We start from the raw sequence: 27680 nt of genomic DNA, 5'->3' as shown, positions 1-27680 counted from the left end.
ACTGAACAACTGGCTCTTGAATGTTGACTGGGTAAACAACGAAATGAAGGCAGAAATAAAGAAGTTCTTCGAAACCAATGAGAATGAAGACACAACGTGCCAGAACCTCTGGGACACATTTAAAGCAGTCTCTAGAGGAAAGTATATAGCAATAAATGCCCATATGAGGAGAACGGAGAGATCCAAAATTGACACCCTATCGTCAAAATTGAAAGAGCTAGAGGAGCAAGATCAAAAAAACTCAAAACCCAGCAGAAGACAAGAAATTACTAAGATCAGAGCTGAGCTGAAGGAGATTGAGACACGAAAAACCCTTCAAAAAATCAATAAATCCAAGAGCTGGTTTTTTGAAAAGATCAACAAAATAGACAGACCACTAGCCAGATTGATTAAAAATAAAAGAGAGAACAACCAAATAGATGCAATAAAAAATGATAAAGGGGAAATCACCACAGATTCCACAGAAATTCAAACCATCATCAGAGAATATTACAAACAACTCTATGCACATAAACTAGTAAACCTAGAAGAAATGGATAAATTCCTGGACTCCTGTGTCCTCCCAAGCCTAAACCAGGAGGAAGCTGAAACTATGAATAGACCAATAACAAGGTCTGAAGTTGAGGCAGCAATTAAGAGCCTACCTCACAAAAAAAGCCCAGGTCCAGATGGGTTCACAGCCGAATTCTACCAGACACACAAGGAGGAGCTGGTACCATTCCTTCTAAAACTATTTCAAACAATCCAAAAAGAGGGAATCCTTCCCCAATCATTTTATGAGACCAACATCATCCTGATACCAAAACCCGGCAGAGACCCAACGAGAAAAGAAAACTTCAGGCCAATATCCATGATGAACATAGATGCAAAAATCTTCAATAAAATATTGGCAAGCCGATTGCAACAGCAAATCAAAAAACTTATTCATCATGATCAAGTAGGATTCATCCCAGGGATGCAAGGCTGGTTCAACATATGCAAGTCTATCAACGTAATTCACCACATAAACAGAACCAAAAACAAAAGCCACATGATTATCTCAATTGACGCAGAGAAGGCATTTGACAAAATTCAACAGCCCTTTATGCCAAAAACCCTCAATAAACTCGGTATCGATGGAACGTATCTCAAAGTAATAAAAGCTATTTATGACAAACCAACAGCCAATATCATACTGAATGGGCAAAAACTGGAAGCATTCCCTTTGAAATCTGGTACTAGACAAGGATGCCCTCTCTCACCACTCCTATTCAATATAGTACTGGAAGTTCTAGCCAGAGCAATCAGGCAAGAAAAAGAAATAAAGGGTATTCAAATAGGAAAGGTGGAAGCCAAATTGTCTCTATTTGCAGACGACATGATAGTATACCTAGAAGACCCCATCGCCTCAGCCCAAAAACTCCTGAAACTGATAAACAACTTCAGCAAAGTCTCAGGATATAAAATCAATGTGCAAAAATCACAAGCATTCGTCTACACCAATAACAGACTTAAAGAAAGCCAAATCAAGAGCGAACTGCCATTCGCAATTGCTACAAAAAGAATAAAATACCTTGGAATACAACTCACAAGGAACGTAAGGGACCTCTTCAAGGAGAACTACAAACCACTGCTCAACGAAATCAGAGAGGACACAAACAGATGGAGAAACATTCCATGTTCATGGTTAGGAAGAATTAATATCGTGAAAATGGCTATACTGCCCAAAGTAATTTACAGAATCAACGCTATCCCCATCAAGCTACCATTGACTTTCTTCACAGAACTGGAAAAAACCACCATGAACTTCATATGGAACCAAAAGAGAGCCCGCATAGCCAAGTCAATTCTAAGCAAAAAGAACACAGCGGGGGGCATCACACTACCGGATTTCAAACTATACTACAAGGCTACAGTAATCAAAACAGCATGGTACTGGTACCAAAACAGAGATATAGACCAATGGAACAAAACAGAGGCACCGGAGGCAACACAACATACATACAACTATACAATCTTTGATAAACCTGACAAAAACAAGCAATGGGGCAAGGATTCCATGTTTAACAAATGGTGTTGGGAAAACTGGCTAGCCATGTGCAGAAAGCAGAAACTGGACCCCTTCCTGACACCTTACACTAAAATTAACTCCAGATGGATTAAAGACTTAAACATAAGACCTGGCACCATAAAAACCCTAGAAGGAAATCTAGGCAAAACTATCCAGGACAGGAGTAGGCAAGGACTTCATGAACAAAACACCAAAAGCATTGGCAACAAAAGTCAAAATAGACAAATGGGACCTAATGAAACTCCACAGCTTCTGCACGGCAAAAGAAACAGTCACTAGAGTGGATCGGCAACCAACAGAATGGGAAAAAATTTTCGCAGTCTACCCATCTGACAAAGGGCTGATATCCAGAATTTACAAACAACTCAAGCAGATTTACAGGAAAAAAACAAACAAGCCCATTCAAAAGTGGGCAAAGGATATGAACAGATACTTTACGAAAGAAGACATATATGAGGCCAACAATCATATGAAAAAATGCTCATCATCACTGGTCATCAGAGAGATGCAAATCAAAACCACATTGAGATACCATCTCACGCCAGTTAGAATGGCGATCATTAAAAAATCTGGAGACAACAGATGCTGGAGAGGATGTGGAGAAAAAGGAACACTTTTACACTGTTGGTGGGAGTGTAAATTAGTTCAACCATTGTGGAAGACAGTGTGGCGATTCCTCAAGGCCTTAGAAATAGAAATTCCATTTGACCCAGCAATCCCATTACTGGGTATATATCCAAAAGACTATAAATCGTTCTACTATAAGGACACATGTACACGAATGTTCATTGCAGCACTGTTTACAATAGCAAAGACCTGGAATCAACCCAAATGCCCATTGATAATAGACTGGATTGGAAAAATGTGGCACATATACACCATGGAATATTATGCAGCAATCAGAAATGATGAGTTCGTGTCGTTTGTAGGGACATGGATGAATCTGGAAAACATCATCCTCAGCAAACTGACACAAGAACAGAAAATGAAACACCACATATTCTCACTCATAGGTGGGTGATGAAAAATGAGAACACATGGACACAGGGAGGGGAGTACTAAACACTGGGGTCTATTGGGGGGAAAAGGGGAGGGCCAGTAGGAGGGGGAGGTGGGGAGGGATAGCCTGGGGAGAAATGCCAAATGTGGGTGAAGGGGAGAAGAAAAGCAAAGCACACTGCCATGTGTGTACCTACGCAACTGTCTTGCATGCTCTGCTCATGTACCCCAAAACCTATAATCCAATAAAAAATTAAAAAAAAAAAAAAAAAGATTCTTTGCTTGATCAAACATTAGGCAGGCCGAGCCTTCTTCTGGGCCCATTTGTGTACTTCCTTATAAAATCTGTTTTAGCGAAGAACCCTGTGAAGTCAGTTTAGCAAGGAACACCACTCCCAGTCCCCACCACATCTGATTACCCTCAATATCTCATTGGGATCTTTTCCTCCACCATCCCCCAGGTGATGTCTGATTACAGTGTCCTGTCTTCAGCAAGGGTCTTGCTAGGTTGATTTAGCCAGACTCCCCCTTATCCCTGATGTTTCCTTTTAGTAATTTCTAATTCAATTACTCCCACTCTGCCAGTGCTGCAGTCAGAGTGGATCCAATCTCTGTTTCCTGCTGCAAAATCTCATGACAGTGGTCTCTACATCTATCTTGATGGTCCCAAATGAAGTCTTCCTTACTGTGCTTTAGCAAGTGTAATTGAATAATTTTTTCTTCAACACATTTTTTAACTACAAAACTATCTAAAACCATCAATATGGTAATAGCTAACATTTACTGTGCACTAAACTATATGTCAAACACTCTGCTAATACTTGGAAGGGTTAAGCAAATTGTCTAAGTAAGGTTTTACAAAACCACAAAACAGCATTCAAATTCAGGTCAGTTTTACTCTTGCACTCCAGCTTTTAGCCACTTGTATTTCCTCCATGCCTATTAAGTTCTTTCATAGGCACAAAAAGTTTTCTGGTTGCTCAAGACATAGAGGGCTCTATACTTAAGAGTTTACTAACCTCTTGACCTCATCCAAGTCTCACAACCACTTCATGAGTTAGATGGGGTAGATGTCATTATCCCCAGTTTAGTGATATGGAACTGACCTCCTTGGCCAATGTCACACAACTGGTAAGTGTTGGAGTTAATGATCTAACCCATACCTGCTGATTCTGAAATATTGTCCTCTTGAAGGAAGAGGCTATAGCGTGGTCCCCAGATGGATGAGGCTAATGCCAATTGGAAAGATATCTCCTGCAAGGTAAACTACATTTACTGTAATCTTGGAGATAGTTCAGAAGCCTGGAAGAACTGACCCTGTAGTGCTAAACCAAGGTTTAACCATTGCTCCAAGACTTTTAGATTTTAGGACTTAATAGGACACATTAATACAGCAACATTTTCCCAGAGCTTTCTTTGTGTCTGGCATCCAAGGCATTTATAGTCTTGCAGCAAACACTGGACAGGAAACTAAGCCTCGCAAATAATTTATCAAATGTAAAATTATCTTCCTATTTTTGGAAGTTTTCTGGGCCTCCTATAACTACAAAGAAAGGTTTAGTGTTGTGATTTAGTCACAATAGTACCTCTTCTCCTCCAATAAATTCACCCTACCTCCTCAGGTCATTATAAAACTAAACCTCTTGTGAGGTACCCCAAATGTCTTATGTTCTGTTCATTCTGCCTGGAAGAATCTAATTGCCCAAATTCACCGTAGAGGTTTACTTTACAAATTTTCATTTTCATTCTTATAATATTTGTCCAAATATTTTTCTACCAGAGAGCTGCCTGAAACTGCATGTGTTGTGGAGTGAAAGTGCAGACATTCCCGCTGCATTGTCTAAAACCAGAACTTGAAATTCAGCTCCAGGGATGTGGGTGGGGTAGGGCAAGTATTGTTTGCTAAACCCTGTGTTGGGTTGGTCGGTACTGCCCGGCTCTGTGTGACTTTCCATGGGTGTGTCCTTGGATGAGGACCTGTCCTTTTGTCCTTTCCTTTTAAGAGTATCCTTTTTTGGAAGATAGAACATTTATCCTGCTTTCTGACTGTTTTTTTAACTTCTTGGTTTAGAACTTTAGTGATATCCTCCCACCCCGCCCCCAACTACACAACCCCTTTTAAAGATGACACAGTTAGATAATAGAGCTGCCTCCTGAACCAGGTCCAGAACGAGCACAAACTCAAAACAAGGGCCGCGTTCACGGGTGAAATAGTACACCAGTGAAACCTAGGGTCGGAGTTTCACTCACTCTTAGTTACCAAGAAAAATTCTTGTAAGAGAACAAAATAATTGAAACACTACGGGTTCTTCCTTCCTTTTAGACTGGCTCCGGGCCACGGTGCTAGCCGACCCCTTATTTTAAAAGTTTCTAACTGGCTCAGTTTCTACTCTTTTCAATAGTTCAAAGAAAAATCCAATAAAAACAAAACTATTGAATAAAAATAATCTAATTCAAGCATAACTCATAGCCTCACTTTGCTATATTTATACAAAGACACAGACTCCTGAATGAATGATTTGATTATACCTTCTGTAAGCATGAATTAGCACTTCAGCATCAAATAAAAGGGAAAGCAACCTTGGAGCTGTCACAGCAGCAGTTAAACAACACCTCAATTTTACCTGGTTTGGTAAAGTAACCTTTAAAATTCAAACGATGGTGGCAAAAAGCAGATTCTCCTTTTCAGTGTATTCTCTACAATAGTTAATGAGGGTAACTATAGCTTAGTAGATAGAGTTAGTGGCATTGGAGTCAGACTGCTCTAAATGAGACTGCCACTTACTAGCCGTATGTCCTTTGTGAAAACTTACCTGACACTCAGTTCCCTTCTCTGTACAGTGGGGACAAATCGTAAGAACTACTCCGTAAGATTGCTCGGAGAATTAAATTTTTAAAGTGCATATATAGAGTACTTAGTAAAATTATGAGCATATAGTATTTCAATTATTGAAAAAGTACTTGCCAAGAATATAAATTCTTTTGCAAATATTATATGAATGCTTCAATAGTTGAAGTCATTATCCTTATCCTCTTCCATTTTCTTCAGTGGAAATGTTGGTTTATGTGTCCATTCTAAGTAAACAGCACAGTTCAGTGTTTTGACGCTGCCAAGAACTGTGGACATTGTCTGGCCAGACACTCATTTGGGAACCATGAAAAAAGTTCTTTGGAGACAACATATAAATAAAATTTTTTTAAACTCAATTTAAAATCAGACCAGAACATTTTATGAGTCCTCAAAAACAAAAACATAATGACTCAAATTATCAGTCTTGCTTGTCATCTAATTTTTACAACATTCATTAAGTTTATAAAAACAGTTTCAAAATGACGACAGTTGCTACTGTATTTATGTGTCCACTTTCAAGCAAAGTTTTTTTTTGGCAAGATGGAGCTTCTCTGTTTTTTTCCTATTGGATCTTTCCCAAGCAAGAAAGAATTTTGCGTAAATCTGAGTCACTTATTAAATTCCCAAATCTACTCAAGGAGGAAATCTAGATCGGTGGTTATGAGCCAAGACAGACCTGATGTCTAAGGTCTTCCTTGAAATTAGGGAGACCTTGGACCTGTTAGTTAATCTCTAAACTCATTTCCCTTCATTTTGGATGTACTGAAACTAGTATGTAAAGCATTTTAATAGAGCCTGGCACATAGTAAGCACTCTCTAAAGTCTGGCTATCTATCCAAGACTGATTTCTTAGAACACAGAGTAAATACCTTGATTTTAGGACCATCTATTTCACCTTGAGATTTGTATTACTACGGAAACAGTTTTGGTTCAGTCCTCAACATGGTTTTTAGTTAATTTGTTGAATAAACCCCAACTTGAAGAAGACTAGGCAATGAAAATTGATTTCTAACCTGCCATACTTACTTGGGTACCCCTGGCTTGAAGCTCATTAGAACCTCAGAAAGAAAAAGAATTTATTAAATCAATTATTGTGCACAGATGAAAGGGCACATCACTTGCTAATTACAGTAGTGGCTAGCACTGATGCAGGCATCTCTTTTATTCCCCTCAGCTTATGGCCCCATTAGCAATTAGCAGGGACTGATGTCCTGAAAGGAAGCATTCTGTGTGCACTGCTGGGTTTTCTCAGGAGGAATTAGAAAGGAGATACTTGACAGAGTTTAGCCAGAAAAAAAAAAGAAAATAAAACAATTTTAGACTACAAGAAACCACCTGTTTTATTTGCAGATAAAATATACTTGCAAAAATCTTAAACAGCATCAACACACTCATTGACCTCATTTATTAATTACTTTGCCTAATTTTGGAACATTATGAAATGTATTAGAAACTATTTTATTTTATATTGAAAGTGCTTAAACACTTACCTCTTTAGTTAATATTCACAAGTTAAAATAATCACTTTTTTGGAGGGAAGGTATCTTACAGAAATGAAAGTCCAAACTGAGGAATTAAACTCCAATGAGTGTTTTCTCAATGAAGAAGTTTCCCTTTTCCTCACTGTGTGCCCATCACAGTATACAGAAGCAAGGCCATGGTCTCTCTGAGAGTAAATCAAGATTAGAACTGTATGCCAGGGTATACCAAAAGCAAGCAAAAAAACAAACAAAAAAGCAATATTACTGATACTTGAGGTAATGACATAAAACAATCAAGATAAAGTTGTACTTGGTTGAAAGATGTGACTCCATATTCAGGCCCCATCTTTGGTCTGCTCTTAACCGATGGATGCTGGGTAGAGATGTGTCCAGGTAGAGCTGGGATCAAGGTGGTGATGTTCTCTACTTCTGTCATATCTTCTCCCTAGCTCCCTCAAATATCCTCTCTTCTACCAATCTAGCTACTTTTCAGAAGTCTCAGTAGCAGTTATTTACACTTCTTCACATAATTAAAATAATGTATATTCTCTTTCATAAGCACATGTACTTTAGCCTAAATAATTACAGCTAATAGTGATCAAACTCTTCTATTGAAAAAAAACACCAAGCTGAGCATTTTACATATATATGATCTCATTTAATCCTCACAATCCTTTTATGAGGTAGGTATTTTATCCATTGGTAAATATCAGCTTAAAGTATGATAATTAACTTCCCCAAAGTCTCACAGCTACAAGTGGTCTGATTTCACAGCCTGGGCTTTGAAATAACTATATTATTGAAAATCTAAATGATCATAGTGTCAGGAGTCTTGACAGGTGAGGCAATATTCACAGGGCTTCTCTGCAAGCTGAAATCAACACTCCAGGCTGAAGACTTGAATTCTGCCTTAGTAGTCACCTCTAATATAGGAAAAGTAATTTCATCATGAAATTCAGGTAAGTCCAGCTCTGCCTTCCATGACCCTTCAACTTTTTCAGAGAGGCACAGTTTAGAGCCTTTGTGAGAGAAGGAAAAGAATAGAGGAAACCTAATAAAGTGTCCAGAATCTCATTCTCCACTTTGTCAGAGAAGATTCCCTTCCAGGTCAATGTTTCTGTTCTAGCAGATAGGTTAAAGACAGGAGAGGTGCCCATGACATCATGTTAGACTTGAGGAGGATGAATAAGAACATTTACCGTATTCCAAACACCAGAAATGTGTGGCAAATCTTTAAGGCAGAAGGCTACCATGTAGGAAAAATAAAAGGAAATGGTACTTAGCCTCAGAAATTCACTGAAACCCAAGACCCTTCAGGCTAATAATATAAAAAGGTTTTGGAAAGTTAAAAACAAAAACTCTTAGAGGAAAATTAGGATTGTGTGTGTTGTGCATCTGATTTTTTTAGGATGAAAATCAAAGAACAAATTCTTTGGGCCCGTTGGCAGAGAATGTTGACTGCTTAGTGGACCAGAAGCCAGGCTCAGAATAGGAAACTTGATGCAATTTCATCCCCTTTCAGAGGGGAGTAGGGAAGAAGCACCAGGCTCTCCTTGACACTCAAGAGAATGTCCTCTCTGCTGCACTGCTGGGTGCCTTTTGGAAAAACTCATCATGGGAAATTGATAACCACGGCATTCCTGGGCTAGCTTCTGTACGTACATTCAACCAATCTCCAAAGGGCACTGCTCTTCCAGAGTACTGTATGGAGGGAAGATTCGATCACACTGCATTTTCAGACAATAGTGAATGATCAAATAGAGAGGCCATTTTGGCCATGAGCTCTCCAAGTCTGACAGAGCCCACAGAATCACAGCATCACTGGGGCCCTCAACCTGCCACAAGTTTTAGGAATTAGCCTCAGGGCCTCTTTCCGGGCTTGAACAGCCATGGCCAGTCAGTGTCTAGATGAGCAAATGTCCTTAAACAACTCCATTAAGAAGTCTGCCAACTAAAGGGGAAAGTTCTACTGTACTAAGTCATATCACCACTCACCTTAACGGGATCAGCATCTCAGAGTAAAACAGGAAAGTTACAGAGTCCACTAATTCTTAGACCTTGCTGGCTGCTCGGGGAAGGGGCCTTCACAATGGATTTCTGTTGTTGCATGGAAGGAGTCCAGTAAGGGATGTAGGGACACTTCAGGTCTCAAGAACTGGTTTTCCTAATGGCACTGGAAAGGTGAATTCTGATGACTTCTCTTGGCTGCTGTATCTCCATCTGAGGTTTAAGGATAATAGCCCACTGCCTTTCATTGGGCACAGTTTTATTTCTGTTGTTATTGACTGCTTGTTTCTTTAAGCAAAGAGAACAAAATCTGGCTGGGTGCAGTGGCTCACACCTGTAATCCAGCACTTTAGGAGGCCAAGGTGGGCACTTGAGGTCAGGAGTTGGAGACCAGCCTGGCCAACATGGTAAAACCCCATCTCTACTAAAAATACCAAAATTAGCCAGGTGTGGTGGTGCACACCTGTAGTCGCAGCTACCTGGGAGGCCAAGGCAGGAGAATTGCTGAAACCCAGGCGGCAGAGGTTGCAGTGAGCAGAGATTGCACCACTATACTCCAGCCTAGGTGACAGAGCAAGACTCTATCTCCACAAAAAAAAAAAAAGGACAAAAAACAAAGATTCCTGAGTTTTATGTATGCTTCTATCCCTTTAGGCTGATTACTGTTATTTGACAGTGCATAATTTTTATTAAAATCAAGATACTTACATAATTTAGAAGCAGCTTTATATTTTAGGTTCAGAAGAAGAAAGACAATGGACTTTTTTGAAGGCATTTCTATGACTGCAGCAGAAAAATGAGTGCAAATCATTAAAAAAAAGATAAATCCCAGCACTTTGGGAGGCCGAGGCGGGTGGATCATGAGGTCAAGAGATCGAGACCATCCTGGTCAACATGGTAAAACCCCGTTTCTACTAAAAATACAAAAAATTAGCTGGACACGGTGGTGTGTGCCTGTAATCCCAGCTACTCAGGAGGCTGAGGCAGGAGAATTACCTGAACCCAGGAGGCGGAAGTTGCGGTGAGCTGAGACCCTGCCATTGCACTCCAGCCTGGGTAACAAGAGCGAAACTCCATCTCAAAAAAAAAAAAAAAAAAAAAAAGATAAATTCAGGAGAAAGCATATGTCTGGTCAGTAACTAGTATCCATGGGTTATATTAGAGGACAAGCAAGCATCCTTCAAGGAAAAGCAAACTCTGAGTTGGCATCAGATGGCATCTCAAGACATAATTTTTATCATCTACAAAATAAAAATGTCTGACAACACCTTTTCTAATGCCCTTTACAGCTTTAAAATGCTATTGTGAGTTTAACATTTATAGATAATCTACCATGTACAAGACACTATAATAACTGATAAGAGAAAAAGATGGAAAAAAAAAGCCCCAAAATACAAAATAGGTAAAGAGGTGAGATAAAAACACAACAGATAAATGGATACAATTTAAAATGAACAAACTGTCCTCCCTGTCCTTCCTCTCACTGACCACCAGAACGAACCTATGTGTGCATGCATATGCAAAATCCACAGATAAGGTACATGGCACATCCAAAGGGATGTGGGGGCACCAAGGGAGAAGGTAAAGGCTGGTCTAGAGAGCAGGATGCCTTGATCACGGCCTTTAAAGACACATAAGATTAAAACAGCTGAAGATGGTAGAGATGTCAAAAATAGTGATAGCAAAAGGGTATTTGGTTAGTTGCATATTGTAGGTTGTCATTTGGCCCAATAACAATGCTTGATAAATGTTTCTTAACCTCCTGGTGGCCAGAAGCAGAGAGGGAAGGTGGAAGAGAAGTCAAAAAGTGAGGAAAGATAAAGCAGTCTAGTAAAATTGAAGAGTTGGAGTGTGAGATTCAAGGTAGAGTTCGGGGATGATGAGGATGGAAAATGAAATTGAAAAATAGCTTCATCCCCTAGGGTAAAATTTCACACCCTACAAATGCACACGTAATAAATATCTGTTTTTAATTTCATTGCTATTAAAGTCTGTTATGGCTGTTTTGTTTCTGATATTCATTTTTAAAATAAGTATTCCAATTATGAAATAGACTGTAAGCCTACTGTTCATAGATTAATCCTGTAGTGTGTATCACATCTATCATTGCTACTGATTAAATAAAGCAACTTCATAACAAATTTTATCTCTGATAAAACTTAATTATTGCATATTGAATATGAAATCAAAATCAAATTAGCTTCAGTTTGGAGGGAGGACAATCCAACTGTGAACTCACCATGTAACCTTGGACTAGATGGCCTTGTCTCTAAACACAGGGGGTTGAGTAAGGTGACTTCAAAAGCCCCTTCTAGTATTAATTTGATTATAAGTTGCATATGCATATAGGCAATGTGATTTTCTAACCAATAACACTTGTATCTCAATATATGGCTTGGATCTCATGCTCCTGATGGAAAGTTCTTAGGAATTGTTAGTGACTAATTCCTGGGGTGATTAACTTCTCTCACTCACATGGAATTAAAAGGTACCCCGCATGAAGAACATGGAAGAGCCTTCAAGTTTGTTCCCAGTCATTGGGAAAAATCTTCCTGCTGCTTATACATCCATGTCTAATAGCTTCAAAGCAGCAAACTCGATAGCTCTCTTCTGAATTTCAGAAATTCTCCTTTCACAGTTATAGGAAGACAGATTCTTGAGAAACACCAAAAAATCCTGTGGACAATAACACTATTTTCTTTGGAGCAAAGGACTGTGGGACCTGTGATAGTCCCTGCCGTGTCCACGGTCAGTTGTCCACCTCGACCGAACTGCGAAGGCCTCACCCTCACTCTCTCCTCCAGACTCACCCTCCTCATCCACTGCGTGAAACAGAGGTTTGGGCCTTAAAGCCACCCTCCTGCTTCCACCCATGTACTCTTCTTGGCTTGTGCTTCTTTGATAACCAAAGCTCAATGCCTTCCCTCCTCTGTGTAGGCTCTTCATTGGGATTATTTCTTGTGCCTGTTGCTTCTGAAGCGACCTTATCCGAGAGCGTGCGCTGAACATAACGGATGAGGATCCTGGATTGCTGCCGTCATCATCTGGGAAAACATCATGACAAGAAGGGGAAAGAACACTTAAGACAAGAGTTAAGACTTAATATCCAGATGGCAGGAACTCACAGTGAAGCAAAGCCCTTCCTGAGGTTTCAACTCTTATACTCAACTTTCTATTTATTTATTATTTTTTATTGTACTTTAGGTTCTGGGGTACATGTGCAGATCATGCAGGATTGTTGCATAGGTACATACATGGCAAGGTGGTTTGCTGCCTTCATCCCCCGCCATCACCTATATCTGGTATTTCTCCCCACATTATCCCTCCCCGCCCTCCCGACCCCCTGCTGTCCTTCCCCTAGCCCCTGCAACTGACCCCAGTGTGTGATGCTCCCTCCCTGTGTCCATGTGTTCTCTTTGTTCAACACCTGCCTATGAGTGAGAACATGTGGTCTTACACTCAACTTTTTTATTAGCATGATTTTCCCTTCTTGAGGTCACTGCCCCAAGGAGATGGAAGGACAGAAGCTTTAAGTGCAGTGTCATAAATAAATAGAAATGCATGAAAATGGTGTATCAAACCAGTCTCCCCAGGTAAGTAAAGTAGTGTCTTTTTACAGAAACAGATCAGTTGGCCATAGACATAAACATGGGACACAAAGATTATTGGTCTTGTCCAAAGCCAGTGCTACACAGAAGGTTACGTGGGGCAGCCATCTGAAAGTGCTTGCTTTGATCATGATTTACTTTTTAATAAGTGGTTACCAGAAAGCAGTACGTCTGAGTTCCAATCCTTTGATACAGAAAGAGTCAATTCTGGAGAAAAGGGGCTAGGAGGGAGCCACAGCAGAGACCACGGTGTGACCAGATGCCCTCCTTTCAGAGGAGTAAGCAGGTGACAGACTGTGACTGGCACATGATGGGAACTTCCCTTTCCTGATAATTTACTATATGCCTGTCACTGTGCTAATCCTTTTACATACTCATGCCATTGAATCCTCATAGCAGCCCTTTCAGGTGAGTTAAGTTATGAATCTCACAGGTAAAGTTGCTGAGTTATCACAAGGTTAAGCTATGCTCAGTATCACACACTGGTGAATATGTGGCTGGAGTTTGAGCAGAGCCTGTTCGGCTTCAAATCCACTTCTTACCATCAGGTCTTCTTGCTGTCTCCTTGATATATCCACGTGCAAGAGAGAGGGCTACCTCGTGAGAGGGGAGCCAGCAGCTGCCTTATCCCCTCTTGGATTCTCTTCCAGACCCCTAACCATGCCTAGGATATTGCCTTGTTCCTTCTTTAATGTGCACACATCTTCAAAGGAATATTTCTCACATATCTCATTTGCTCTCATTTCCTCAAAGTCTTAGCCTTATAAATTTATTTTCCCTTTAAATACTCTCCCGCTAATTTAGATATTTTCAGACATTTACATTTAAATCTGAAAGCCGTGTTCTTTCTCCCATTCTCTTTCCTAAAAAACAAAACAAAAACTCCACATCTAGAATAAATATGCCCAAAGGTTTACAGCTGAAAAAATGTATTTAGGATGTGGGACACCTGAAAATCTTTAAATGTCCTGTTCAGTAATGTTTTTTGTAAAATCTGACCAAATTATACTAAGAAGGTAGCTTGGAAATTGGACAAAGAATACCAACTTCTTTCAATAAAGAAAACATTAATTTATCTATCTGTCCATTTTTTTCCATGACTTCCCTTTAACGTGTGCTTTATGATGGGGCCTGGGACCAGTCCCTCTGGATCCTTGGTGCTTGGAGCACTAACTAAGGAAAGAATGGCGTGGAGACTTCTGTCTGCAAACCCTGTTCTCTCACTCCAACCATTCCTGCTGAGTGCCCCATCTGTGCACAGACCTTAGTTGCAGTTTTGATTTCCTGATCACTGTCTGGGTTATTGTACAGTGGACTCCAAGCTCTAGGAAGAGGCATGGGTATGTGACTTGCAAAGTTTCACTCAACTTAGGGGACTAGAGCTGCCCAAAATTGAAGGAAGAAGTTGGCTGGAAAGCAGAAGGCAGAAAAAGGAAGAGTGAGGACTTTTTGTTCTTTTTTTGTATAACTCTCCTCCACATGGGCACCCAGGCAGTGCAGATGCAGGCAGAGCAGTGGATACTTTTCCAACAAAATCTGAATTTCTGCTCTTTTACCTTCCACCTGACCAACAGACAGCCTTAACTTCTGGACATGGGCATCCTGGGGTGAAAGGAGAAATAGGGAAAGTGCTTCTGCTCAGTGCAGGGCAGGCCCTGACACAGAGGATGAACTACCTGACGCAGCACACACTGTTCAGACACCCATACCTGGAGCACAATCCTCCCAACCTCCACATTTTTTAGACTTGTGGTAAAATATACATAACATAAAATTGACCATTCTAACCATCTGTTTTCATCTAACGATAAACAAGTGTACAGTTCATTGCAGGAAGTGCATTCACATTGCTGTGTTACCACCATTCATCTCCAGAGCTTTTTCATCTGCAACAATGCACACAGATTCTAAGCAGCCTCAGGACATATAAGGGGTTTCCAGGCAAGACCTCTCTATTTATAACACCAAGTGAGTCCTAAAGGCGACAGAACCCTGGAAGAGCGTGGGAAGTCCCCCAAACCAGCATGGAGCTCCAAGACATTCAGAGCAAGAAAAGCCCTGACCTTGGATGGCAAGGGAGAGCTAGGAAGAGAAGCGTTCTCTGAGTTTCAGGCGGGTTAGCCAGGGACTGCTTGCCTGCAGAACAAGACCCTCCACTGTCTCTCCTAGATCCCCTCCAGCCATTCTCCTGGTGCAGAAAGATTTCTTCGGGTTTGGAAAGAAAGATTCCAATTATCAACTGTGCTTGGTTACACACTGAGGACTATCTCAGCCTCATCCTGATCATTATTATAATCCTTTTTAATGTATCATGGTTTATTATTTTTCATAAATCATAACCACTGAAATTACAAATTATTCATAGTAGAGTTAATTCCAAGCAAGCCAGAATCAGTCTGCTTGTGAAGCATATATGGGCATAAGTTCTCTTGACAAACAAGAACAAGTGTATAAAATCCTACAGATACGACCCACAACATATTACAGAGCACTGATTTCCCATCTTTAAAACGTATTAAAGATAACTAGTAACGTAAGTGTTGTTTCGTTACTTTTCCCTCAGTTTTCTAGTTTACTCTCTTTGTTCACCTAGATGAAACTTAGAACCAATTGAGTATATTTGAAAGAAAAGAAATCATTAGAACTAACATTTCATTTCGAGTCTGAATTAAGTCATGTAGAACTGACATTGTGAAGCGCTTTCTTCCAAAGGACACCCGTATTTACCCATGTCAAGGCTTCTTTAAATCCCTATGTAGCAATAGTAATAATGACTAATATTTCTTGCACATCTACTTGGTTCCGTGCTCTGTTCTAGCAGCTTTATATACCTGTTCATATGTGTACCCTGCATGTATGTGACTGGCTTCACATCAGGACAATACAACTGCATATGGAGGGAACCAGTATTATCCTCTTTATAGATCGGAAATGACAGTGCGGAGAAGTAGAATTTTATTTTTCCTTCATAGAGATTCTGTCTATTTTTTCCTGGCATTCTCTGGTTTTGTCTGAAAGTGTGACTGAGACATCCTTTAGTGAGGACATCTATTAAAAGGCTAGGATCCTGTGACCTCTTTACTAGTCTAGTGAATAATGTATGTGTGCTTCCAAATGTTAAACAACTCTCAAATTCTCGAATAAACCCCACGTTGAAAGATGTATTGTACTTTTAAGGTTCTGCTATATTTTATTTATAATGCTTATTTAAGATTTGTCCATTAGTGCTCCAATGAGGCTGCTTCATGGTCATCTCCTGCTACCATAGTCATGCGGTATTGATGCTCATCTCATAAGAAATAACTGTCGTCTGGGCCTGATGGCTCACACCTGGAATCCTAGCATGTTAGGAGGCGGAGGCAGAAGGATCTCTTGAGCCCAGGAGTTATAGATCAGCCTGGGCAACATAGGGAGACCCTGTCCCTTTTAAAACAATTTTTCTAAATTTTTTTTAAAAGAAATAACTGACACTTTCTTGTCTTCTCACTCAACAAAAATCATGCCAGGTTATTCGTACCAGGAAAATTGTTTTAAAAAAATTAAACTATTGGCCAAGCTCAGTGGCTCATGCCTGTAATCCTAGCACTTTGGGAGGCTGAGGTGGGTGAATCAGCTGAGGTTGAGAGTTCAAGACCAGCCTGGCCAAGATGGTGAAACCTCATCTCTACTAAAAATACAAAAATTAGCTGGTATGGTGGCACGCGCCTGTTGTCCCACTACTTGGGAGTCTGAGGCAGGAGAATTGCTTGAAACTGGGAGGTAGAGTTGCAGTGAACCAAGATGCACCCCTGCACTGTAGCCTGGGAAATAGGGTGAAACTCCATCTCAAAAATAAATAAATTAGTAAACTATTTTATGCCCTATATTTATGTGTTGCTCTTTTGTTAGTTTTGTTTGCGGAATAGCTGACTCATAACATAAAATAATACCAGTTGCTAGAGTGTGTTTTGGGAATAGATGATTCAATCAATGAAGCAGAATTGGAAATCCAAAATTCTCTCCAGGATAAATGACTTTAGCACAAAAAGGTGGCATTTATCTTGAAAAAAAAACCAGGAGCACTGCTATTTGAAAACAATCTGAAGTGCATTTCTACTTTAATTCCTACACAAAGATAAATCTTAGATATGCTGAAATTTAAATGGGAAAATTAAACTATTAAAGTTCTTGATTAAAATAATTGGGTGAATCATTTTTGAAATTTTTCTGTGGAAGATCCAGCAGCTTTAATAAAAATTTCTGAAGGCCAGTCTGGGTGTGGAAGCTTATGCCTCTAATCCTGGCACTTATCAGGAAGGCGGATCACTTGAGATCAGGAATTCGAGACTAGCCTGACCAATGTGCTGAAACCCTGTCTCTACTGAAAATAAAAAAATTGGTTGCATGTGGTGGGACACGCCTGTAATCCCAGCTACTTGGGGCTGAGACAAGAGAATTGCTTGAACTCAAGAGGCTGAGGTTGCAATGAGCCGAGATCACTCCACTGCGCTCCAGCTGGGAAGAGAGAGAGACTCCGACTCAACAAATCTAAAAAAATCATTGGCAACATATAGGAGAGAAAATGGATGATATCCTTGTTATATAGAGTTCTTCAAATTTATTTCAAGAAAATCAACAACCAAACAGAAAACAAAACAAAACAAAACAAAGAAAAAACGAGCAAAGGCAGAAACAGAAAACTTCACTTTAAGGAATATCATTGTTTCCAAAATGTGAAAGATGTTCAACTTCACTAAAAGTCAGAGAGATTCATATGAAAACTAAATCTGGCATATAAATTTTATGCTATCATATTACAGATTCCTTGAAAATGTGACAACAGCCCAGTGGTATTGGGAAAAGATCTCTCTTTTACAGACTGTTGTTGTGAGGGTAAATTAGTGATACAATCTTTTGTGACGGTGTTTTGACAATATATGTAAAAATTTAAATCGGTATGAATTTGACCTCAAAATTTTACTTCCAGGGAAGTTTACTAAGGGAATAATTGCTTATTTGTGAAAATACCAATCACAAGTCGTCCAGAGTGCTTATTATATATCGTTGTTTATATTTATTCTAAGTTAATAATTAGTAAGTAGCTTAATAAGTGTTGGTACATGCATATAATGAACTATTATTCATTCATTAAAAACGAATATTAGATCCGTATCTAATGACGTGGAAACCTATGTACAATATATTGTTTGGTGAACTAGGCAACTTAGGAAAATTACAAAACAATGACTATACTTTGACTTTATGTATAATATGATGCCAAGTTTTTCTGATTTTTTTTTTTTGTAGGGGCCAGTGTCAGTATGGGTAGTGTAGGGGTCAAGCGGGTATAGGAAGAATTCTAGAAGGAAGCTCACCAAAACATTCTATGGTGATTATACCTTGGCAATGAGGTTGCAATTTCTTTTGACTTTCTTGTTTTTTGTTTTTCTACATACACAGATCGTGCAGATTTGTTGCATAGGTATACATGTGCCATGGTGGTGGTTTGCTGCATCCACCACCCCATCATCTACATTAGGTATTTCTCCTAATGCTGTCCCTCCGCAATCCCCTCACCCCCTGCTATTCCTCCCCTACCCCCAACCCAGGCCCCGGTGTGTGATGTTCCCTTCCCTGTGTCCATGTGTTCTCATTGTTCAACACCTACTTATGAGTGAGAACATGTGGTGTTTGGTTTTCTGTTGTGTCAGTTTGCTGAGAATGATGGTTTCCAGTTTCATCCATGCCCCTGCAAAGGACATGAACTCATACTTTTCTATGGCTGTATAGTATTCCACAGTGTGTTTGTGCCACATTTTCTTTATCCAGTCTATCATTGATGGGTATTTGGGTTGTTTCCAAGTCTTCACTATTATGAACAGTGTCAAACTTAACATACATGTGCATGTGTCTTTATGATAGAATGATTTATAATCCTCTCGATATATACCCAGTAATGGGATTGCTGGGTCAAATGCTATTTCTATTTCTAGATCCTTGAGGAATTGCCACACTGTCTTCCACAATGGTTGAATTAATTTACACTCCCACCAACTGTGTAAAAGCACTCCTATTTCTCTACAACCTCTCCAGCATCTGTTGTCTCCTGATGTTTTTTTTTTTTTAAGATGGGGTTTCACCATGATTGCCAGGCTGTTCTTGAACTCCTGACCTCAGGTGATCCACCCACCTTGGCCTCCCAAAGTGCTAGGATTACAGGTGTGAGCCACTGCACCCAGCCAAACAAGACTTTCTTGTTTATGCTTTTCTCTACCGATTGATTTTGATTTTGTATCAAGTATGTTTTTAAATTAGAAAAAAGTTTTATTTTGAGGTAATTATATATACTCCTTAAACATTAAATTCTAAAATCCTATATGTTTAGTTTACTTGAATTTCCAACATGATTTTAACACTTAAAAGTTAGGAAAATAAAAATAGATAACAAGGCATGTTATAATTTCCATAGGGTTGTTGTTTTTTAATTTTGCCAGTTAAGGATACTTACACATATAATTTCTATCACTATTATCATCAATTCAGAAATAAAGACTCTTAACCAAAATCACAGGAAGAACATAATCAGATTTTTTAAAATAGTCCTTCAAATTGAATCAATTTAGCTTAATGAGAATTTCTTCCTTGTCACCTTTTGCTAATAGCAGATTATTTTATACATATGTAAAAATAGTAACTTTGCTTTTATTAGAATAACAAAGTTTCAATAATTCTAAGAATTCCACTTAATAATTAAATATTAAATGGGAACATTTAATCAGTAAATTTGGTGGAAATCATTCCAGTGAAACTAAACCAGCTTTGGAGAATTCCGCTCATATTTAAATGGTGGGTAAATATGACAACTTCAATGAAACCCCATTTCACATTTTTTTGAGATGAAATCAAATTATGACCCTTGGGCTCTATCTGGCCTGATTCCTCTTTGTGTATGGTCTGTGAGCTACAGATTGTTAGTATATGTTTAAGGGGCTGAAAAAAAAAAAGAAGACAATATTTCATGATGAGTAAAAATTATATGAAATTCAAATTTCAGTGTTCATAAACAAAGTTCTGAGTTTCATCTATGAAAGAAGTTCTTTTTTCTATTATATAAGTAACCTACATAATGTTCTTGATGTTGCCTCTTGGTCCACACCCCCAGATATTTACCATCTGACTACAGAAAAGCAGCAGAACAGCCAGGTGTGCAGCTTACCTGAGAACCCAGCAGCCCTTGTGTCTCTTCCTGCAGATTGAGGATTCCCGTAGGGAAAGGAGAGGTAACGGATATTCTTGGTGCCAGCCTGTGAGTAGCAAGTAGAGAGAAAAAGCAGAATGAGCTGCTTTAATTAAGAGCAAATAAAGGGAAGGGCTGGACACGGTGGCTCAGGCCTGTAATGCTGCCACTTTGGGAGGCGGAGGCGGGTGGATCACCTGAGGTCAAGAATTCAAGACCGGGCCGGGTGCGGTGGCTCATGCCTGTAATCCCAGCACTTTGGGAGGCCGAGGCAGGTGGATCACGAGATCAAGAGATTGAGACCATCCTGGTAAACAGTGAAACGCTGTCTCTACTAAAAATACAAAAAATTAGCTGGGCATGGTGGCGTGTGCCTGTAATCCCAGCTACTCAGGAGGCTGAGGCAGGAGAATTGCCTGAACCCAGGAGGTGGAGGTTGCGGTGAGCCGAGATCACGTCATTGCACTCCAGCCTGGGTAACAAGAGTGAAACTCCGTCTCAATTAAAAAAAAAAAAAGAATTCAAAACCAGCCTGGCCAACAGGGTAAAACTCCGTCTCTAGTAAAAACACAAAAATTAGCAGGACGTGGTGACAGGCGCCTGTAATCCCAGGTACTCAGGAGTCTGAGGCAGGAGAATAGCATGAACCCAGGAGGCGGAGGTTACAATGAGCTGAGATCGTGCCACTCACTGCACTCCAGCCTGGGTGACAGAGCAAAACTCTGTCTCAAAACTAAAAAAAAAAAAGTAAAGTAAGATAAAATAAAGGGAAGAACACAGACCTGTTATTTAGCGTCTTGTTTGGATTACCGGCTTTTAGCTCCTTTTGTTTAGAGAAAGCAGAACAGTCTAGTCTCCAATATGTATTTCCTTTCCCTCTCACGATAAAATAGACCATTAGCAACCTTTTAAAGTTACTCCCTATCCCCACTGAGGTTAGGTTTGAGATTAGGGTCTGCTTCTCACCCAGCCTCCATCCAAAGTGCCAGTAAGACTGGTATGCTATGGCCTCCAATGGGAAGAGTGCAGGAACACAGTGGCTGTTGTGAAGGTGAGCCCAGGTGTCTTGGTAACAACCAATCCCTTCCTATATCTTATTGGGAGAGAAGTAAGCCTCCTGGGGTCAGAGGGCCTGGTCCAGATCCAGACTCCATGGTGACCTGGCACTGACCATGAGGACTGAAGGGAGACCTCGGCATGGTCAGTACCTGGTCATCATAAGGTCTGGGTCTAGACTCACAGCACAACAAGTGCATTGCAGTTCCTGTCCCACCATGGAAGGCAAAAGCTTATGAGCAGATGCCTTGGATCCCTAAGGCCCTGGACCCAGAGAAAAAGATTGCTTGGTATCCTGCCTTCTTACTTTTGTATCTCTCGGGTAACTAGGTGAGGTTTCGTTTGTTTAAATATCAATGGTCATGCATGTGAGAAGATCCTGTACAGGAACAGGCTCAGCAGGTGACAAAGATTTGCAGACTGAAGGAATGTCGCAGTCCCCAGCCCCAATGTACCGGCTTTCCCCAGGGCAGGCTGTGGCCTTTCCTCATGCTCTCCCTTAACGTGTTCTGGCGGCGGATCAGAATCTCCTTCGCCTGCTTCTCACTTTTCTGGGGTTTGAGGTTGTATTTGTTGTAGGACAGGGTCTGCAGAGAAAACAGAATGTCAGATACTTAAGGACTCCTCCATACAACTTTCAGCCAAGGAAGCCATGGGAATATCAGGAACCTGAGACCAGGAGAGGGGTGAGCACCTTGGAGGTCAGCTAAGCATTTGCCTTGGTGACCAACAAGCAAGCCTCAGCACCAAGAAGAAAAGTCTGTGATCCAAGGTCACTGCTTTCAGGGTGCAGCTGTGGCTGGAGCCTCTGCCTTCTGCTCTAATCCTCACAGCAGTTCTTCCCTTAGTTACCCACAGATTTGGCCTGTCCCATACACACACTTTCCTTTCCAGGTCATGTTTTTGATGCCGGGCCAATGAATTTAACAGGAAATGAAAGTACGAAAACCAAACTACTTTGTGAATTTCCATAGGGTTGCTGCTTTTAAATTTTGCCAATTAAGGATACCTACACACACACAATTTCTATCACCATTATCATCAATTCAGAAAGAAAGACTCTTAACAAAAAATCACAGGCAGAACATAATCTGAGATTTAAAAAAAAAAAAAAAGTCCTTCAAATTGAATCAATTTAGCTTTATGAGAATGTCTTCCTTGTCCTTTATCCCAGACCAATGGAAACTTGTCATGAACCATGAGACCAACATCAGTCAGTCCTCAGACAGATGCTGGTGAAATGCTTATCTACAATTTCTTCTTCCTCTTGGTGCTCACTAAAGGTCCACTAGTGAATGCTCAGTTTGCCAGGGGTCGATAGGTGACACACTATGTGCACTGATAAACCACAAAGTCCACATGACAAGATGGGGACTGCAGGTACTCTCCCTCCCAAGTGATGGGTGCTGTGATAGGGTAGTCAGTTTAACTGCAATAGAGAAAATGCTCGATGTGACAGGTGCCGTGGAAGGCACAGGATTAAATAAGTGAGTAAATCAGAATTACAGTCTTTGAAAGGCTTACAGTCTCCTGGAGAAGTTAAACCAATAGGGTTAAGATGCTATGGTGCAGGTAAGTGATAAGATTCTGGGATCATCGGGGGTCATACAGTATAGGCAAAGGGCACTTCATCCAGTCTTGGATTGGAAAGGTTCATTGTACTGAGAGAGTCTTGAAAGATGAGTGATTGCTATCCTGAGAATAAATTCCAGGAAGAGGAAACACATGAGCTAAGACATCAGCTGTTAACCACCTTGGAGGTAAGAGGACAGTCAGAGGATGTGCTGGGAAAGAGCCAGGAATGGGTCTGTTACCACAAAAGAACAGGATGCTTCATTCAAAGTGTGTGAGAGGTAAGACTGGAAGAGCATGGAGGGTTGCGGCCAGGCCATAGGCAGCCTGCTAAGGAGTAGAGGCTGAATTTTTCAGGCCAGGTGTTCTTTAGGTGGGTGCACTTCAAACAGTGCCACAAGACGCCCCACGAGGTGAGGAACAAAAATACTAATACTTCTATTTCTATTGATTTGTATTCAAACAAATACAAAACAGATTAAGCTCTGTTAGTACTTAATATATGAATTTATAATGTGCCTTCACTCAGTCCATACATCTTCATATATAAATTTATAATGTCCTCACTCAGTCCGTACATGAGACAGTCAAGTCAATAAGGAATTGACAATGGCAATTGCTTCACCAGCTTTCAGTTCATTGTTCGTGTTTACTGTATGTACATCCCGTTAAATAGATCTGTGATTTTCATTATCTATTAACTAAGGTAATCATCACAAAATAGATAATTGTATAAAAATAGCATCATAAAGAAGGTGTAAACTGGACTTCCAAAGGTGGCTCGTGGCTGTAATCCTAGCACTTCCAGTGGCCAAGACAAGTGGATCACTGAGCCCAGGGATTTGAGACCAACCTGGGCAATGTCACTAAACCCCATCTCTGCAAAAAATACAAAAAAAATAGTTGGGGGTGGTGGTATGAACCTGTGGTCCTACTACTCACGAAGCTGAGGTGGGAGAACCAATTGAGTCTAGGAGGTCAAACCCGAAGTGAGCTGTGATCATGCCACAGCACTCTAGCCTGGGTGACAGAGTGAGAGTGACACCTGTCTCCAAGGGGGAAAAAAAAGAAGACATAAACCGAAGGCCGAGGGAACAATGAGGGAAGGGTAAAGCCAACTTTCTCCTTCTCCCAATGGAGAAGTGTTCATCCACTTTTAGCAAATTAACAGATCTGACAAGAAATTGGCCCAAAAAGTTGAATTTTGAAGACAGTTTGAAATATGGATTTTTGTCAATCATTAGTAATGATGCACCTCAACCTATGTGTATTTTATACATTGAAAAATTTAAAAATGGTAACATGACACTGTTGTGAAAAATAAAACAAAAATTAGGAATGTAGAGACAAATTTTTACAATTGTTTATCAATTTTAAAGTCATGCAAAACTGAATTCAGTGTGCTCGCGTGCGCGCACGTGTGTGTGTGTGTGTGTGTGTGTGTGTGTGTCTGTTCACAGACATATAATGCATTGCTAGTAGGATTTCCTACACCTAGACCTACACCTAGACTTGGGAAAAGACTGTACATTTTAAGGAACACTTGGACATTTGGCTTCCTATTTCACCTCCCATAACGTCCCATAACCCATGTGCTTCTCTATTTTGCCTGTCTGCAGGGAGCATAAAAGGCTCAATGCAGGTAATGTACATGCAAGTTTCTTCCCTCCACTCCCTCCATTTCTGTGTTCCAGTGGAGCTTGTATTTCCCACTGAACCTTGAGCCCTACAGGAGAAGGAAGCTTTTCTTATTCAGTGCAGTGTTCTTGATGCCTGACACGTTCTAGATGTGCATTAACTATTTGCTGAAGGAAACTGATATTGGATAAATTGCTCTCTTCCTTTGAAAGTATGCAGAAATTCTAAGAGTGATCTGATTATCCAGGCTACTCAGGAACCACCCATCAATCTGTGACCTATCCGGGGGCCTAGGCTAAAGCTGCTTTCTTCTCTTGTAGGTTTAGAAATAGCGTTTCTCTGTCTCCATTCCCACTGTGTTTCAGAGAGCTTCCTCTGTGGTTGTCCTACCAGGAACCTCCAGAGGTGAGTCCCTTAAGCTTTCCATCCATGAAGATTCTGTCCTGGGTGTGCTGAGTGGAAGGACTTCAAACAGGATTGGTTGGAGTCCTCCTAGGAGCAGCGGATCCAGCAGGGCCAGCTCAGTTTCAGATCAACTATACATTAGGGTTGCCCAGAGTTAAACTCTGCATTGATTCTGGTCCTGACCTGAAGTAAATCCTAATGCCCAAGATGGCCTCTTTCAAAATGTGAACAGTGAGAAATGCCCTGGCCAGCAGGCCTGCATCTATCACCCAGGCTACAGAATGCAGGATGGCCAATGTAGACCCTTTGTGACATTCCTTAAAAATGTAGATTGTCCTCTAGAAACAGAGTAGATATATAATTGTCCTGAATTGCATTTTCAGGTAGACTTTTCCTTCAAGAGATCAAGAGGGCCATGGTGGAAGAGAGAATTCTCATGACCTTTGTAAAGCTGAGGAAGGAAAAGAAGATGGGAAGTGGTAGGGCTGGTGAGTTTGACTTACGAAGTAAGCAAAGCAAACTCAAAAAGCCACTTCATAGGCTTGTAACTGCCCTCTGTTTATCAATTGTGTCCTCCCTATTTGGCTCCCAGTGTGGTCAGCAATAAATTCTTTAAATGGAAAGAGGACTATGTGCTTTAATTTGAGGGAAATGAGGAAGGAAGATGCTGTGTAGCTTAGAAGGTAGAACTCTGGGAGGCAGACTGCCTAGGATACTTATTAAAAGGGAGGAAAGGATCCTATCTTGGAACCTGCATCCAAGGAAGAAATGAAAGGATGAGCAGTTGACCTTATCTTAGACTGGATTGGAGTTGTAGCATCTCCATCTCTGTTTCCAGACCTTACCCTAAACTTGACCTTCTTTCACATAGAGAAAAGGCTGGGTAGCAGGCACTCTCTAGGCTCTGGGTCTCACTAAGCTAGCCACATTCTTCAAACCAGGATGTTGTTATCTATTATTTATCTAAGCCAAGATGTGGTAGTCTTACTGAAACAGTTTCACTTGGAATGATTTGAAAGGTGTGGAATTTACTCTAAGCACACTGCCATTGATGCTGACCTGTTTTCTTCCAGCTGGTACACAGCCTCTCACTGACACATTCCTCTGAATCATTGACCTTTGAGTTGAAACAGGAGACCAGAGAACATTAACTTTCATTGGCTTATGTAAGTCCGAAGTCATGAAAAGAGCAGAGGGTGGGTGGGTGGAAGACCTGTGTTTGTAACTGGATTTGTTTTGTGACCTTGAACAAGTCAGATAATCAACTCCACTAACCTCAGCATCTTCTCTTTGAAAATGAGGAGCTTTGCCTAGATGATTTTTTTTTTAGTTTCCTTAAGACTATGATCAATGTCACAAAACCAAAGATCCTCAAAGTGAATTCATTTCTAATCACATCCAAGTATTAGAATTAGGATGGACAATCAAATCCTTAAACTTGAAAAAACTTCTCGTTAGACAACTTCGTTAGATGGCTAATTAGATGAATATCATTTAACTAAATCAAAGTTTCAGAAAGATTCATCTACTTCCCCCAGAAATGTTCTTAGTATGCACTTTGGACCAGGTCCCAAGGACTAGAATAGATTTCATATCTAGTTCCAAAATTAAGAAATAAGATGTCTCCTTTTATTCAGGCATTTATTCATTATAAATTATAGTTTCAATATTCTAACCTGAACTATCTCAACTTTCTCACCTTTACTGTAGTCAATACAATTGAGACAACTGCACTGTGATCAGCATCCTGGTGCCATCTTTGTTCTGTAGTGTGGTGGATGAGCTTCTCTGTAGGGAGACCTGCTGGTTCTGGAAAGGACCAGGCTGCAGGACTAGGGCAGCGTGCCCCCTAGAGACGATAACTAGATTTGCACTTATTTTAATGCCACAGGTGCTGATTTTGCAGCAGAAACATGGCAATTAACTTTCTGTTATCCAAGCTAAGCAGAGAGAAAATATTCAGCAAGAGACCACCTTAGAGAGGGCGATGTGAGCATCAGGGGACTCCGGAAGGACTGTTTTCAAGAACACACAATGGGGACCACACAGGTGGCTCATACACACCCTTTGCCGAACTTGGTACATGTTGCATGTCAGTATGTCCCTTATGGACTCCACATCTTCAGGGGAAAGTCTTTTGATTTCTTGTATCCTCTGGGCCCTGGAATAGTCATTGAGGAAGAGACAAGCATTATTATTTCATTTGGCAAGAGGTGCCACAAAAATATCAATATCAATTGCTCTGTACTGAGGGGCATCCTAAGTTCCAGAATCCTACACATAATCTTTCCTGTTGTTCTAGTAAGTTGATTTGAAATGTCAGAACATGTGTCTTGACGTCAAGTTTTAAAAATACTGTTTCTTTATCGATAGCCTATGTATAGTAATTATTCCAACACATTTTTTAAAAAAGGCCTAAAGTGATAACAAACACATTAATTTTTTTCCTCCAAATCTGTTGTGAATTGGAATGTTTGTACAATACAGTAAAAATCAATTGTTAAAAAATTATACTATGCCACGCAATCCAAATATTTTACCATTAAATACAACAGAAAAAAAAAATGACTCTGTGAAAGGAGAACTCTTTGCTGGTTTCGCCTTTAATATCTCATTGAGGGCAGGTGACAAACAACTCACAGATTAATACCATCTACACACCACATTTTGATTAGCATTTATCTAACAATATTAGTTTCACGAGTACATTTATATTGGAATTGCATCTATAAGGATTTTACCTTTGGATAAGAAATAAGTGAAGAAACCAGAATCACATTTTACAAGGGCAATTAGA

The 27680-nt window shown here is 40.3% G+C and overlaps 1 protein-coding gene across 1 annotated transcript in view; it reads right to left on the bottom strand.

Moving 5' to 3' along the window:
• Window positions 1–7214: 7214 nt before the first annotated feature.
• SLC9A4 (solute carrier family 9 member A4) overlaps window positions 7215–27680 on the bottom strand; it is a 68453-nt gene continuing 47987 nt past the window's right edge. Inside the window, exons 9-12 of the mRNA XM_002757459.6 lie at window positions 26948–27044; window positions 21724–21855; window positions 20192–20279; window positions 7215–12432 (exon numbers count right to left, since the gene is read on the bottom strand). Of these exons, the coding sequence (XP_002757505.3) occupies window positions 12080–12432; window positions 20192–20279; window positions 21724–21855; window positions 26948–27044 (670 nt within the window). The 3' untranslated portion in view covers window positions 7215–12079. The remainder of the gene's footprint in view (window positions 12433–20191; window positions 20280–21723; window positions 21856–26947; window positions 27045–27680) is intronic.

The sequence above is a fragment of the Callithrix jacchus genome, chromosome 14 (genome assembly GCF_049354715.1).
Source record: "Callithrix jacchus isolate 240 chromosome 14, calJac240_pri, whole genome shotgun sequence".
In the NCBI taxonomy this organism is placed as follows: Eukaryota; Metazoa; Chordata; class Mammalia; order Primates; family Cebidae; genus Callithrix; species Callithrix jacchus.
The sequence above is the reverse complement of the archived record's forward strand: the minus strand, read 5'-3'. Positions and strand labels throughout refer to the sequence as shown.